At 34.4% G+C, this 16,810-nt stretch overlaps 1 protein-coding gene and 1 long non-coding RNA gene across 2 annotated transcripts; one reads left to right on the top strand and one right to left on the bottom strand.

The window, feature by feature from the left end:
* Positions 1–3,207: 3,207 nt before the first annotated feature.
* Positions 3,208–14,367, bottom strand: LOC147065754 (aurora kinase B-like). The gene is made up of 7 exons (XM_085957080.1): positions 14,229–14,367; positions 13,809–13,997; positions 13,005–13,196; positions 12,550–12,706; positions 11,837–11,973; positions 10,601–10,832; positions 3,208–4,333 (listed from the first exon to the last, which is right to left on the bottom strand). Exons 2-7 carry the CDS (start codon positions 13,961–13,963, stop codon positions 4,256–4,258), a joined length of 951 nt encoding a protein of 316 aa, XP_085813206.1. The 5' UTR covers positions 13,964–13,997; positions 14,229–14,367; the 3' UTR covers positions 3,208–4,255.
* Positions 14,368–14,575: 208 nt separating this feature from the next.
* LOC147065755 (uncharacterized) lies at positions 14,576–16,566 on the top strand. The gene is made up of 3 exons (XR_015071796.1): positions 14,576–14,746; positions 14,984–15,208; positions 15,513–16,566. It is a non-coding gene; the product is annotated as an uncharacterized LOC147065755 (long non-coding RNA).
* Positions 16,567–16,810: the final 244 nt, after the last annotated feature.

A 16,810-nucleotide genomic window follows, 5' to 3' on the forward strand; every position in this document is an offset into this window, starting at 1 on the left:
TGTATGTGCCTATTACCTTCAAGCAAACAATTACATAGGTATATCAATAAAGTTACCCACTTTACAGGAAAGTCTAAACAAAAAACTGTATGAAGCTTTTTTTATCATTGGAATTGAGTTTATGTGATTACATATTGTGGCTTGAATCTTGATCAAATTTTAACTATCTAAAATGCAGATAGTCTAGTTAGGCCGTTAAAATTTCTGAGAGGTGTGATTGGGCAAATTTGTTTTCCTTAAAAGGATAAGCCTCGGATTTTTTCAGCACCTACACTCAATAAAATTACAAGTGACGTTTCAAGTGAAACGTTATGAAATTTCAACAAAAATGTCAGATAGGACATATTGTTAGAATTTACGTATATTATCTATGTAAGAATCCCAGCAATATATTAATTAAAATATACACATAAGTTTTAAGTTTATCTTGAATTTTTTTTATAGACTAAACATAGTTTTGAAAAACCTCAGATCCATTAATTAGATATTAATAGAAAAATTAGGAATAATCTTAGAAAACGAAAGTTGAACTGAGTAGAACGTGGTTATAGAAATTATGGCGCGCGCTGAATAACAGCTCGAAGGTAAGTCTTCCTTGCCAATCGCCGGTGACCCCCGTGATAATCAATATGGTCATGGATGAATTTATTACAAAATTTGAGAAACTACGTGAAGACCAGCAACCTCGCCTATCCCCCACTAATTGGTATTTTTAAATACGTCATGAAAAATATGTTCTCAAAAGGGTGCCGCGAGATGAAAAAATTTCAACAAAAGGTTTCAGTAAAGAGATTGAACTTATGTAACTATATCAATATTCCATGCATTGAACACATTGTAAAATAATAGATATTTTTATGTATATATTTTCGACTGGCGTTTATTAATTTTACAGAGTCTGGGCACTGTACTGTTATTTTCGATTTTACATTATTGTATCTAAATAATGATACTCATTGCATGGATACTTCTTTTAGGCTTGCAACACTAATGCAAGGCATCATATTGTTTTCAGAAATTTTTTTTTTTTTTTTTGTGATTTTACCGAGGCTTTGACTGCGACTCGCTGTCATATCGCCTCTTCTCTTCTAGAAGGGATCCTTCGATCAGGTCCTCACTCCTATTCTGTTAAATGGCTTTATAATTATTTTGTCTAGCTCTTCCGTCTTTCTTTCTTTCTTCTTTAGACGCCAGTGTTTTATGCACCAGAATCGCTCTCCTCCGTATCCATCCCTTCTGTATTTTCGATACATCGTGTAATCATTGAATTTCAGATAGTCTAATTCAGACCTCAGCCAAGTCTCTGAGATTAATGCTATTGAAATTTTTTTGTCTTATTAAGTAGAGTTCTATATCATCCTTTTTTTTGCTTCATACTTCTGGCATTCCATTGTAAAATCCTAATTTGTTTTTTATTATCCATTTTGCTCCAGAACCTCCCCTAGAATTTCCTTTAAGTGTCCTTCTTTGAATTGTTTGCATACCCAGTCCACTGCTTTAATTATTAGTTGTTTAATGATCTGCTGCCAGTCTCCCCCTTTCAGCAAGACTTTCATAATTTCTCCCATCGCGTTAACCTCTGTCTTCCCCTTTGAATTTTTCTTATTTTTTGTAGGCTTTACGCTGCTACCTGTAGATATTATTGTTGAGCCTGAAGCTTCTACCACCGCTTCTTCTTTCTTTTTGTTTTCCTTAGTTTTTTGAATTGTTTCGCTTTCATCTCTTCCTACGATTTTTTTTTGTTTTAATATGTCAGCATAGCTATTATTTAACATATTTTTTTTTGCTTCCTTGAAAGGTATGTTCATTTTTTTCATTGCTTCTTTGCAATTCTTTTCCTCTTGCCACTTTGGGCATTTTTGGCTGTTTGCCGCGTGGTTACCTTTGCAATTGATGCACGTAATTTCCTCATTTTTTTCGCAGGTTTTGTGGTTTTCACCACACTTAGGGCACGTTTCTACTGTACGTCCGCAATTGTTCGCGATATGCCCATATCGCCAGCATTTGTAGCATTGCATAACCCTGAATACATACGGTTCTACAGCAAAAGAGACTCCATATATGTAAATTGTTCTCGGCAATATTTTCTCCCCAAATTTAATACTGACTGACGAGGTCTTTGTCAGCTCTCCTGTATCACCTTTTCTTGTCAACCTCTTAAGGTTGATTACTTTTGCATCACTTTTGATTTCCATTTGCAGTTCTTGGAGGTCCATATCAATATCGACTTTTCTTATTACTCCATAAGAGCAGGAGTCATTCTCTTTGGTCACAAAACCGAGATCTTTGAGTTCTCCAGCTTGTTTCACTTTATCTGCTTCTTTTTCATCTTCTACTTGGATGTACGTCTTTAAATTTGTATTGTAAATTTTCTGTACTTTTACTCCTGCCTTATGCAGCATCTGCGCTATTTTCAATTTTAATGGAATTTTACTTCCCGTCGCTATCATGACGATGTTTTGGTTTCCCTTTGGAGTGACCCCAGAGTCTCTTCTGGGTTTTTTTCCAGAGGTCACCGTCTGCCATTCTTCTTCTTTTTCTCCAACCACTTCCTCTTCATCATCGTTTCTTTTCTTCTTCGTTTTTTTGGTTTCATTCACTTCCATCGTGGTGTTTTCCATTTTATTGCTTTTGCCGTTCACGCGGTCTTGGAATTCGCGCAACAGTGTGAACAAAAAACAGTGTGGACAACCCCTCGCTTCACAGCGTTTGACGCACTCCCCGCACAAAGTGCACTATCTGTGCAACAATAAATATTTTTCACTTTTTCTCAAGCACTGGCACTGATTGTCAAAATCACATGGGACCACACATGTTGAGTTTATTGTCAAATTCATTTACAAACAATATTATTTTTGTTGTATCCCGTATTTATAACCGTTCGCGAGTAACCAGGCGAATAGCGACCCGAGTACTCAAGCGAAGTTGTACAACCTCACTCCACCGCTGTTGGCTTCCGACTGTGTTCAGAAAATTTGACCATTAGCATTAATTATTAAATAATACTGTTCAACAATCCAAATAATGATAAATATTTTTAGTATCATTTTGTTGGTATCACTTTCATATTACATTTATATGAAAGGTTCTCCATCCTCGTTGGTTTTTCTTCAACATCCTTGATTTAAATGGACAATAAAACGTTCAAATTTTGTTTTAATAGTTTTCATTTATAATATAGATACATAAAATTACAATAACGCTAATAAGCTAATATAATACATGGAAAATGATAACAACCCTTTGCTGCTTAGTGGTTTCTCAGTGAAACCACCCGCTATTATTTTTGTGCTGCCACATTTTTATAATGACAAACAATACAGTCCTCTATGTATTAAAAATAAAGTTCACAATCTAAAAACGGATACAACAGATTTCTACCTAAATGAATATACCGATATTAGATATTTTTAGTGCTGTTACATGAAGAGATTTCAAGCAGAGTTTACACTATATTTAATACACCAAAAATGTCTGGTAATTCTTTCTAAGTATTGTTTATATTATGTAGTTATAATATTATAAAGTAAATATGATTCAATAAAAGTTCTTATGTCATAAAGTATGCATGGTTACACCGTGTAACCACTGGGCAAATACGACTAAGTAAGACCAGATCCTGCAAGTTCTCTAGGATATACCTTCAGGATCTGAATTGGAATATAATGTATGTCCTGTATCCATCGAGTGCTCAGCAATTGCTGACATCATGTAATATTTAAGTCAGTATGCTCTCTCGGGTTCACTCACACGTTTACATTCATATACTTACACTATATTTCCATCATAAAACATATCATCTCTTGATAATGGCCTCTGCAACGAGCCCGAAACGTCGAGTAAAGAAAGAAGGACACACAGTGGAAACCCAAAAATCTACGTGAATATACTTGTCTTTCCCTGTCAATTATGATTTTTTTTCGATTATCCGGATTTTTCCTTATCCAGACTATCTTCATCCCCAATTAGTCCAGATAATCGAGGTTCTACTGTATTATGTAAAAAAAAAATATATATGTTTTTTTTATTTATAATAAATACATGTTATTATAAAACCGTCACAAATTTAAAAATCTATGTTTATTTTTAATGTCACTTCCATTCTCATATTAATACTGTATTAAATACACAAATACAATTGAAATTCAGGGCTAGAATTATAAATCTCACCACATGAATCTAAAAGAACAGACAGAGGTCAATAAATTGTCAAACACGAAAAGGCTTTTGACATAATTTGTGTGTTGTTGGCAATTCACATGTATTGTCGGATCCACTTGTGTCTCATCGCGTCCTTGAGTGACATTCTTTTGCTGCTTTGGAATTGCAGAAGCTGAAAATAATGGATTTAAAAAATTCATAAATGATTATTCTCATGCAGTTCTTAGTGGCGTACATATTGATTTGATCGCATATTAAGGTGCATTTAGACCAAAAAACGAGAACATAGAGCGAGAATTAGAACATTCTGTTCCTGCTCACCTGGTGTAAATGCCTAGTTAACAAAATCCACAAAACAAGTACTAAAAGACCTAGAATATGGAACACTGCGAGCGAATGCTCGGCTCTCTTTCTGTTTTTGTTCGTTTGGTTTAAACTATCACATTTGTTTGTTCGCTAGCGCACGACTTGGTTGTGTTTTTGGTTGGCAACAATACGCAAAAGTGATACAATATTATTTAGTAATCGTATATGTAGAGTCCGACCGCTTTACTTATGCGCGTGGTGCAAGGCGTTGTGTGTAACACGTCACGAAAAAAAAGATTGCAAGAGTTTGAAAATTTAGAATTCCATAATACTCAGTAAATAAAAATTCAAAACATTAAAATTGTCTTTCTTTCATCTTTAGTTTCAACGGACTACGCAACTTCCGGGCGCACTGGTTAAAAAGTCACACTATAATATTATGTTCAGCTAGCGAAGAATTGATGAAACTGATCAGTCAGCGAGCGCGACAGAACAGGAAAGAATGCTCGACGCAATTGTGCTCTCGCTCTAGATCAAACGTACGAGCATTCTTAGAGCATTCTAGCTAGATGCAGCGAATCTCCGTAGAATTCAAAAGAATGCTCGCTCACTCGATAAAAAGCGTTTATGTCAAGAGAATTTCCCTGGAGTGGGGGAAGAACAAACATTCGCTCGCTTAGTCTAAATGCTGCTTTGATGTTCTTTCCACAATCATGAGGCATGTATGAATTCTTCTATCCACATGCATGACCTTATGACTTTTAAAAAGGTTAAGAAAGGTCAAAAATGTTAAGAAACTCAGGTTTATGTATGGGTAACTTGTGCATAAAGTGCTTTTTTTTCATTAGAAGATTTTGAATCATTAAATTATTTCTTCCTGTAAACTAAGAAAAGAAACTGCAGTGGTTGGCCAAATGAAAAAGTCCACAAAATTGTATACCTACTGATACCAAATATCACAATGCCTAAATCTCCATCAAAAATCCTGCAATCGACAGAGTTACGAAGATAATAATATATTTTGTAACAGTAAATGAGTCAATGCTAGGGTGTACAGCGAAACAAACAATAAAAATACCGTTAATTATGTCTGGGCGGACGGCCAGTCGGGAACCTACCCTCAAACCTTGACCATCGTATCTGGATACAATTTGCCACCTTTTCGCGCCAAAGTGTACGTGAACGTAAAAAGATTGTTGATAATAATTAATTATTGTTACTTGTCTTAAAACGACACTTACACGAGTTTCGTCCAACTCTCATTCAGAGGACTAACATTCCCTCACACAGAATAAATCTGCAGAGGGGGTGGAAGTTTGAAGGGGGAAACTTCGATTTACTTTACTCATTAATGGGTGAGGTAGATTGGAGTGAGTTGTATGAAATTTGTGACGTAAATGACGCAGTACAGCACTTTTACAACATTATTTATAATATTTTTGACCAGTGTTTTACAAGGAAGTCGCCATGTCGTGGTGGAAGGCGATACCCGAGGTGGTTTTCTCGGGAAATTGTAGGGGACATTAAGGTCAAACATTATTACCATAGAACTTGGAAGACTAAGCATATTCAGCAAGACTATGAAATGTTTAGTCTTTATCGCTCAAGAGTGCGGCAAGCTGTTCGACTGGCCTATCGAGCGCATATAGAAACGGTAGAAAATTGCATCCGCGAAAATTCTAAATCGTTTTGGGACTATGTTAAATCTTTTAGAAGGGATGGTGGGTTTGCCAATTCAATGAGTTGGAAAGGCGAAGAGGTGACCGGATCTGGAGTGGCAGAGGCATTTGTCGGTCACTTTAGGTCTGTCTACGCAAGTAGTAGTCCGAATCTGGATGTTGCCTCAACGTCAAGAAAACCATCACGCGGTGCCCAATCTATTGATATCCTTCCGATTGATGTTGCCATTGTGTTTAGGTTTATTAAAAAGCTAAAGAACACACGATCTTTAGGACCGGATAATCTCCCAAATTTTTTTTTAAAGGGGTGTATTGACTTTGTCAAAGGCCCGCTTTCATATATATTTAATCTTGTGATGGAGACGGGTATCTTTCCCGAATTGTGGAAGATGTCAAAGGTTACTCCAATCCATAAGAGTGGTACCGAGTCATCAGTGGAGAACTACAGGCCGGTGGCTGTTCTCTCGGCACCCGCAAAAGTTCTTGAGATGATCATGCATAACATGATTTATCCAAAAATTGAGTCATTTATAATGAATGAGCAGCATGGATTTAGAGTTGGCCGATCAACGGAAACTAACCTGATGGTATTTGTAGATTATGTGTCGTCAACACTAGATAGAGGCCATCAGGTTGACTGTTCCTACAATGACTTCTCAAAAGCGTTTGACAGAGTCGATCATGACATCCTGTTGGAAAAACTCCAACTAATTGGATTGTCCGATCGTTTTCTGAAGCTATTCGGGAGCTATTTTAGGAATGTATCGTATGGCGTCTATCAGTCACAGATGATCAATACATTTTCTGGCGTCCCTCAGGGCTCAAACTTGGGGCCATTGCTGTTTACGATTTTTATAAATGACATAGCAATGGTCATTAAAAATGCTATGTTTTTGTTGTTCGCTGATGACCTGAAACTCTTCATGGAAGTTGTCACCTTGGACGATTGTCGTCAACTCCAACTTGATATAGACAATATATTAGATTGGGGCAGGCGTAACAAACTGGACTTCAATATTGAAAAATGCATTATTTTATCATTTACCAGAGCCTCGCGAGTATTATTTTTCCAATATTCGATGCATGGCAGAGTTCTTTCGCGAATACCATCTGTAAGAGATCTTGGCATTACGTTTGACAGTAAGCTGTCATTTAGTGGTCATATAGCTATCATTTGTAAAAAGGCGCTACAAATGTTGGGCTTCGTCTTGCGTACTTCCCGGGTCTTTTCGGATGTTACTGTATTAAAAATTCTTTATAATTCCTTAGTGAGAAGCCGGCTTGAGAGTGGGTCGATTGTTTGGGCCCCGCATCAGTTGAAATATGACCTTATGGTGGAGCGAGTTCAAAAGAAATTTTTGAGACTCCTTTATTTGAGGTTATATGGATACTATCCGTGGCTTTATCCAACTGACTTTCTCTTAGGTATGCTTACATACTGTAGTTTAAGTGCTAGAAGATATCAATATTTGGCCACGTATTTTTTTCGACTAATACGTGGTGTGAATGAGAACTCTGCCATTCTTGGTAATATTGACTTGTGTGTCCTTGATAACTATCTTAGTAATCGGGAGCATCAGTTGTTTTTTCTTCCGAGGAGCAGAACTAACCTGCCATTGGTGATGCCAATTGGGAGGGCAATAACTCTGTTCAACCAAATTGCTTCGGATGTTGATATATTCCATCTACGTGAGAATTAATATAGGTGGACGTTATTTTATAAATTCTTAAAATAGGGTCTGCTTACTCATCCGGTGTACTTCCTTGTACCTATATACTTCATATTTTTTGTATTTACACATTTATACTGTAGAATAACTTAATATTGCATAATTACAGTATTACATAATACTGTTTTAATAATATTTCTTTGTTTCTAAATGTCATGTTGTGAACGTCTTAAACTTATAATTTGTAATGTCCACAATATGTAAAATAAATTAAAATTGAAATTGAAATTGAAAAGCGAAATATACCTACGTAATATTTAATTTCCCTGAATTATAAATAAACTCCCAACATAAACCCTTACATATCACTACCTATCTTGAAGCTACCAATTTTGCACTTAACATAACGTCGCTATAGTACTTTGATACACCCCTGTTACAGGCGGGCTTCTCCCGGTGTAAAATAATCATTTAGTAGCTTAAGTCGAAACGTAACCCTGACCTCTAGAAACGGCTTCATAAAACATCTAATCTGATTCCTTGCTCAACCACGTAAGTATTTTTTTTAATTTGAAAAGTAAAAATGATGATGGATGAAAGCGATAATTTTAAGACTAAATATAAGTATTTAAATATAATAAATTTTGCCGCGCATTGTGCGTGAAATCCTCGCGCGCCGGCGCCAGGGTCAGGCTCGTGATTCGCCGAATCAAAGATCACGCGATAAAATTTGGCCAATCACGAGAGTCCTTTTTGCTGGACGGCGTCGGTACGCAAAATTTAAAAAGAAAAAAAAATTAGTAAGCATCCCCTTTCCGACATATACGGACCTGCGTAACTAATTGCAAAACCTAAACATGTAAAGAAAGTGTAAAATATAAGGATTACCAAGTTACTCGAGACAGACGTGGTTTTATTTAATTCCACCCTCAAATATACTATCGTATTTCTTTGTGAATCCGGGGTTCGATGGACACCTGAGCTAGCCGCTGGAACCCCGGGGATCTCAACTTGTTTTCCGAATATCCATTTTTGTCAAAATCGACATTTTAATGCAGTTATATTTCTTTTGTCTAACTACACCGAAATCATTTATAAAAATTGTATATTTTCATGTAGAAACAGAGATATTTTTTTAAAAACTCCGAATATGCCATGTTTCGCAACGATTGCTTTGTGCTTATTTTCCGAATGTCAAATAGAATAGCTCGGTCTCACTCTCGCATATCGCTTTCATATAGCGCTGTCTACTTCTAATGTTGCTCACTTCATATGTGACTGATGTCTGTTTTTCGTCTTTCAAAGCGCGCGATTTTGACTACTATTGTGTTATTTTAAGTTTCTATCGTTTAAATAGTAAATTTATCAAATTTAAAGTTATCAATCTTGGCTGGTACATCACCATTTCGCTCTGAACTTACAGCAGAGTTATGGAAGTAAGTATTTTAACCTAAATTACTGTATTTTGTACTGAGAAACAGAGATAATATCCCAACGGTCATACGAATTGTACAGTGTGACTCGGTAACTACGGTATTAAAAAATAATTATTATTAATGTCTATAATCAAAACTTTTTCTGTTTTTAATTTACTTTTTATCTATTCATGCTAAAATGTACGCGAATATTTAATCTCATTTATTAATAAGATGTATGTTTATACCTATTTTTTTTTGGTGGATTTCCATTGAATTACAGTACATTTGATTGTATTTTCATTAAGTATAATTATAATACTATTGGCTATCCAATAGATATTTTAGTTAATGTACGATCTATTAAGGTTAATTCTGGTTTCGTGAGTGAACTATTTTATATAATAATATTATACTCAGGATAGAATATTCTCAATCAATGGTTATTAAATAACACATGCCCCTATTTTTTGTTCCATGCCAATAAAACATAATACCTAATATGCAATATATGGTTTGTAATAAGTTTAATTGTATCAAGTTCGATTAAAATCCATAATGAAGCATTATTTGTGAACAATAAAAATATCATTGCCACCGTTTTAATATAGAAATTAGGAAAATTTTACTACCTACATTATTATTACGTAAATCTATGGATACAGTTTTTTTATAACTATAATTAGATATATAATTTTATGTTGATTCCCAATTTTGTAAACAGAAAATGGTGAATGGCATATTTTATATTTACCTATGAAATTAGATAAAAACGATCATTGATACAACTTGATCACCTATTTACAAAAAATCATGTACCTATCAGTAAATTTATTAAAATTTGTGTAAATATATATTAAGTTTTTTAGTTTGTCCTTTTTGACCACACGGTATACCGTGGTCCATGCAACGATACGCTACGGTCTTACATTCCGAATGTCCTTGTTTTGTTCCGAATATCCACTTTTCGGAGCCAGCGCTGAGAATGATCCGTATATCCACATTGCTTACTTGTAAATAAAACGTATTTTCTCTTAGTTTAATGAATTATACTAATATATTATTCATCAAATCTCTTCTTGGATAATGTGGCAATCATAAAAAGGAGACAGAGTGCTTGATATATGTACTGATATTTAAATATAAGACAGGGAACTTTGTTTTTCGTTTCCTGAACAATCGACAATTGGTCTATTCGGAAAACAAGTACTATGGCGACGATAAATTGAACAAAGATTACAGATTTATAAGTGAAAAGTATAGGTAATTGCGACCGATTAATTCAACAAGCATATTACTTAAGTATAATAAAGGAAGTATATTATACTTCCATTAAATTTTTTTTATCAAGAATAAATTGTTGTATTACCCTCGCAATAAAGTCCTTGGCAAGCGGTGTAATCCATTCAGGGTACGCGATATTGATGCTTACGATTTTGTCATAGGTTTGGTTGGGTGTGTCACTCTCGAATGGAGGGTTTCCGACCAGGAACTCGTAAGCCAGAATTCCCAAGCACCATTGGTCCACCCCTAAGTCGTACACTTTTCTGTTGACCATCTCCGGTGGTAGATAGTCCAAGGTGCCGCACACTGTCTTGCGTCTAGACGAAGATACATATAACTAAATTAGTAACTATTCTACAGCCAACATAATATCATGACTGCTATTTGATATTGCTGTGTATTGTAAATGATGAGGAGATTGGGGGCATAGATATGTACATGAAAGAGCGGATGGATTTCTAATTCTGCAGATCACCGCTAACATGATAAAATGGTAACTCTATAGTTTTGATAACTGAATTGACAATATACATATTTATCACTTAGTTATATACGTCAAAACGTCTGGTAGTTATGTTCACCCACCAGTCATTGCGATGTGTTGCACCACTAGCCAATCAGTCAGTCAAATATGAGTATTGAAGTTTAGATTTCAGTTTATGTAATGTTATAATGAAATTATTGAATACTGTGTGTTGGGGTGGGGGTAGAAAAGGAGCTATGTAATGTGGAAAGGGATAGTTGGTAAAATTCTAAATTATTTATTGTGTAGATGTAATTGTGCCCCATACCTCACAGTTTTCCCATTAAATATTCACAAAATAAACTGATATGACTGACTTGGGTTTACAAGTCTACACAGTTTCTCGATCCCATAATCTCAACATGGAAAATGCTGGAATTTTAGGTTTAATTTTTAAATAATTATTGTGAAAATGAACAAGAAAACAACATACAAGAAAAGTATGTTATTGATTCTACTAATTTTCTTGAAATTACAGTATTAATAGCCTGTATGCGTGGATTGACTGCTGGTAGTACATATTGTCGTGACCATACAAATAAAATACAAATGCAAACTTTGCATTTAAGGATCAAAAAAGTTCAGCAGCTTCTGAATTTTCACGGAACAGTTGCAACTTGACCTAATAGGTTGAGCAAGTGGCTGACATCCATTTCTCGTAAAAAAACAAAATCTGTTAATACAAACCTCTACTCTGTGGAGACCCATATGATCCTATTAGGATCGGACATGGTCGAAAAAAAAAAATATCGAGACATGTTAAAATGACCACTTTTCTGATAATAAACAGAATCATACCTGTCGGATGGTGCGTGGACTGACCATCCAAAATCAGCTAATTTCAAGGAACCATCGCCCGCTACAAGAATGTTCTCCGGTTTGATATCTCGGTGGATGACTTTGTTTTTGTGGCAATAATCCAAGGCGCTCGCAATCTGACATTGACAATAAATACAATTATTGATATAATTTATTTTATTTATTTTTTTATTTTATTTTATTAAGGAAAACAAACAGTTACATATTGATTACAGAATTTTAAAATATAATATTAAAAAGTTAATTGCAACCAGCAAAGTTTCCATATATACATTATAATATAGTTAATCCTAACAAGATAGAGAGTAAAATAACATAAATATAAAGAAATTACATAAGAAGATTACAATTACAGCAATCTCCGGTCCTCAAAGTGCGTTATTATATAATATTTGAGAGTGAGAGTGAGATCAATAACGATGCAATTCAAAGACTGGAAATGGTTGACGATTTTGTTTATGCTTTTGTGTTACAAATAGATACTTACTTGAGGTTGTTAAAAAGAACAATAATTACAAAATAGTCATCGCAAATGCTATAACACGCTTGGTCAAGACAAATATATATAAAAGTAGTGCCATATCAAAATTAAACAAAATTTGCCTAATCAAGAGTCATCTTTATGGTGTTGACTGTTGAGACTAGCACCATAAAATGAAAATAAGTAAAATGAAAGAACTCTGATTCTTTACCTGATATGTATATCTTGCCGAAGATTTGTCAGAAAATCTGTGATTTGGTGCCTTTTTCAAAAAATTGTATAATTCTCCGTTCGCTGCAAACTCTAATACCATATAAATCTTTCTTTCATCGTGGAACCACGTGTATAGGCTCAAAATATGCGGGTGTCTGAAAATCCATGATTTTATTTATTATAATATATTATCACATCCCGATTGTCCAGGCAAAGAGTGGGGAGATATATATGGGGAGAATAGCGACACAGATAAACAAAAAACACAGATAATCCGAACTATGTTTAAAATACTACACAGGTATATTACACATTCCTAAAGCAGACAATGTATGGATCATTCCAATTTAATCGTGATGTCAAATTCATACGATACAACACCCTCCAACCAGTACTCTTAACGGTAGCGAGAGAACTACATGAAAAGTTAATAAAAGGTAAGTATCCGCTTACTTTAAATGTGACTGGATCTCAATCTCACGTAGGACCTGCCGCTCCACATGGTTTTTGACGAGCTCTGATTTGAAGAGTGTTTTGATGGCCACTAGGTGGCCAGTACGACGCTCCCGTGCGCAGAACACTCGGCCAAATTTTCCTTTGCCCAGGCCCACACCCAACTCAAAATCATTCACCGACCACTCATATCTGAAAACAAAAACAAAACTAGGTACTATTGAAACTAGGAAATCGTAATTTAATATACTCCAGAGGAAAGTTGAAATTCAAGTGGCAAATGAGAATTATCAACAATGAGTTCAAATTAATTTTCACAAGTTCACAACAATGAGACCACATTTCATATGAATATTGAAGCATAAGTCTCTGTTGTTTGCATAGCTTTGTAGAAAATTACGGTCCACCAATTAGAGACAGACAAATGGAGAGAAGAGATAATAATCCTTCCTGAGTTCTTCGCCACAATCAAATCTCTGCATGATAGGAACGAATGCTTGTCAGAATTGGTGACACTGTGGAATGTCTGTAAAATGCCACCCGTTCAACGCTTGCATTCTGTGCTGCTTTACCTTTGCCTTTCTTTTCTGAGCAGTAGTTACCATTATAGTTCCTAATGCAATTTTCAAAAAGATGACAATAAAAAACTACCTACAGGTTAAATTATTTTCTGCCATAAGTTGATATTTTTTATTTTTAACCCACATTCAATGCGATCGGCAGTTACTGCTCTGCTACCAACTAAAATATTATTCAACTGCAAAAACTTTTCGTATGTACACACAACTCTTACAAAATACTTACGGATTTCCATAAGCTTCGTGTTTGATTATTTTCGAAACAAAATATTGAACTTCCTCTTTTTCTGTCTGCGGAACATCCTTCACTAATTCTACAACTTCTGCATGGTTCAATTTGAGAACAGACCTCAATGGAGTACCGTGGTCTATTGCAGCCATTTTCACGTGAGTTATTCAATATTCGAGCAGCAACCTATAAAAACAAAAAGATGTTTACATATTATACATTAGCAACCAATAAATAAAGCTTATATAATAGTAAACAAAACACTACTACTACAATTTTATAATAAAATGACGAATGTTGATGAGAAGGAATTGGCAAGTTACGTACCTATGTGGTAAACCATTATCATAGATAAAATAATATTAAGGTGCATTTAAACGAAACACATCACTCATAGAAATGTCTAAAACAGTTTACCTCAATCCAGATTAATGTCTTCCAATAATTTTAAATCCAAAATAAAACTATAAAAGTCGAAACAAAACAAGACAACTTTACTTTATCAATCGACCAATTTGTTTGACGGCAACGGCGGTTAATGTTATTATTCAAACGTGATTCAAACGTCAACGAAAATTGCAAGACTCAAAAAATAGTTGTACCTAAATGTTTTTATTTAATATATTATAGTGTTGAAAATCTTATTTACCAGCCGACTAAAATAATAATAGGGGGTTAATAAATTTAGTTTCATCAACATATTAACCTCTTGCGTCCTGAGGTACACATATGTGGACGTTATTTATATATTTTTTAGTAATGATTTGAATGGATACTTGAACCGCATTTGACTACAGTGGTATAGATAGTATATTTTTCTACCACTAGAGCAAAACACTAGCCTATGTAGTTTTAAAATAAATTGTTATTTTGACTTTGAAGTTATGGATATTTGCACAAGACAAAAATGGCGGCTAAAAAGTCAACTCTGACAAGTAAGTGCTTTTAATTAAATATTAATATTTATTTATATTAAAAACCAATGATGTATTTAGTTTCACAATGAATCATAGTAATATTCCGTATACTTTAAATTATCTTTACACTTTTGTAAAATATTATAATCATAGTTTCAAAATTCGGTACACACATGAGTAACTCAGGTCTAGAGTGATATATTTTGACATTAGTATATCTGATTTATTGAGGTTATGTTTTTTGTTTACATTTAGACGAATCCTTGAATAGCCAGCATATTGGTGATATTTTGAATGATAATGATGTCGAAGTTGGTGGAGGATATAACCCTGACGACAGTAATGATGTTCACATTCATCTCCTGGGCCCAGATGATGACTTTATTCTGGAGAACCAGTGAACTTTACTCACTGCTAGAGGCTGAGATACATCCTTCAAAATCAAATCCAGGATCCTATCCTGGCTTATGAAACCATAAGGTATCAATGCTCATATTATATTACTTTATCATTTAGTCATAAATATCAAACTTATCATTTTATTAGGCAAGTGCATGCACTGCTAAAAAATCAATTAAGTACCAATTAAATTGATACAGTTTGTGATGAAAGGGCTTTGTGATCTCCATATTGAGGATTCGATGGACAGAATAATTAATATACTTAATATACCTAGTGATTAATACTATTGGCCATTAGTATTTATATTCCTGGTGTTGAATACTTAATAAATAGGAATAAATGTATCGATTAATTCATAGTATTGTATTTTCTATTGTTTCAGTACGCTGAGCCTAATAAGACGAATGATGCTGAGCTGAAGAGTTCAGTTCATGGCCATATATGGTTTATTGGGTGCTGGACTCCAATTGCTCTATAAATTATTCTCCATGTGGGGAAGTGAATCCTACCTATCTGATGAAGATACGATACAATCTCAATGCAACGCTGTGATGTTACTTTGGCTTCCCAACAACTGCCCTTGTACGTCTACACATATGACTTTTTTACCAGCTTCAACCTCACCGATTCGTTATTTCAGGCCAATACGTGTTATGATTCAAAGAAGACGAAGAACGATATGCATCACTCAGTCAGCTGTTGTAAAATACTGATTACAAGTCGATGAGCCGCATTAATCTTCACAGTGGTGTGTTTGCTTTCACAGGACATCAAGCATGTAAACTGTGAGGATCTTTGACCACTGTGGACATGGACTTGTTGGACATGGACATGAAATAGTTTGCTCATTGTACATGCAAACTTATAGGCAAGAAAATATTCACTGTGATTGGAATACTTCATAGTCATGGAAAATCAGACTTGCAAACCCTACGATTTGGTATGAAAGTCATTTAGCCATCATTATCATCATCGATACAAGGTCATCCAAGAAACTCTTCACCATTAGCTTCCATAACACACCGAGTAAACACAGATCTACTTCTAAAGCAAAGAATGGTTGTCCCTAAACCTATTCCCTGAAGTGCGCGTTAATTAATGTGTAGTATTTTAGGGTTTTGACCGTTATTGTACTATATTTTTAATCTAAATATAATTATCCAATCACCATTATATTATTATGATTATTGTATTATTTTTCTAATAAAATTGTATCATTATATGGATATCACATTGTTTTTCTTTCATTTCATTGTTTGTACTGTATCCAATATTGTACTCTATTGTGACCTGAGATGCACTCACGTGCACGTAGTGGATTTTAGTTAATATATAGTAAAAAAAATATTTTAATTTTTTTTTGTGATCTTAATAATATTTATTGAACAGAAAAATGCACAAATATTTTTTCTCATGACTGGTTCTATCTCGGGTCTCAAGAGGTTAAATTATGAACTCGGTTGATACAAAATCTTCAAATGCTATGTGAAAATATTAGATTCAAGTTAACTTATTTTAGGTAAAATATAGGATGTAGGTCAAAGAGATTGGACTTTGATGTAGGTACATTTTAAAAATTTTATTCAAATTTTTTTAATAAAATGAATGTCTCATGAATTTGATGATATTATTTGCAATGGCATGAAATACTAAGATAGGTAATAAGTACCTATGTCAAAT

Source organism: Rhyacophila brunnea, unplaced genomic scaffold (assembly GCF_057557595.1).
Source record: "Rhyacophila brunnea isolate RB1 unplaced genomic scaffold, BYU_Rbru_1.0 scaffold_6, whole genome shotgun sequence".
NCBI lineage: Eukaryota > Metazoa > Arthropoda > Insecta > Trichoptera > Rhyacophilidae > Rhyacophila > Rhyacophila brunnea.

Excerpts from the sequence above, each read along its gene's own strand:
- LOC147065754 (XM_085957080.1), bottom strand. The coding sequence starts at position 13,963 with ATGGCTGCAATAGACCACGGTACTCCATTGAGGTCTGTTCTCAAATTG. Across the intron at positions 11,974-12,549 it reads CGGCAAGATATACATATCAG|ATTGCGAGCGCCTTGGATTA; the intron begins GTAAAGAATCAG and ends TGTCAATGTCAG. Across the intron at positions 10,833-11,836 it reads GTCCACGCACCATCCGACAG|ACGCAAGACAGTGTGCGGCA; the intron begins GTATGATTCTGT and ends ATCTTCGTCTAG.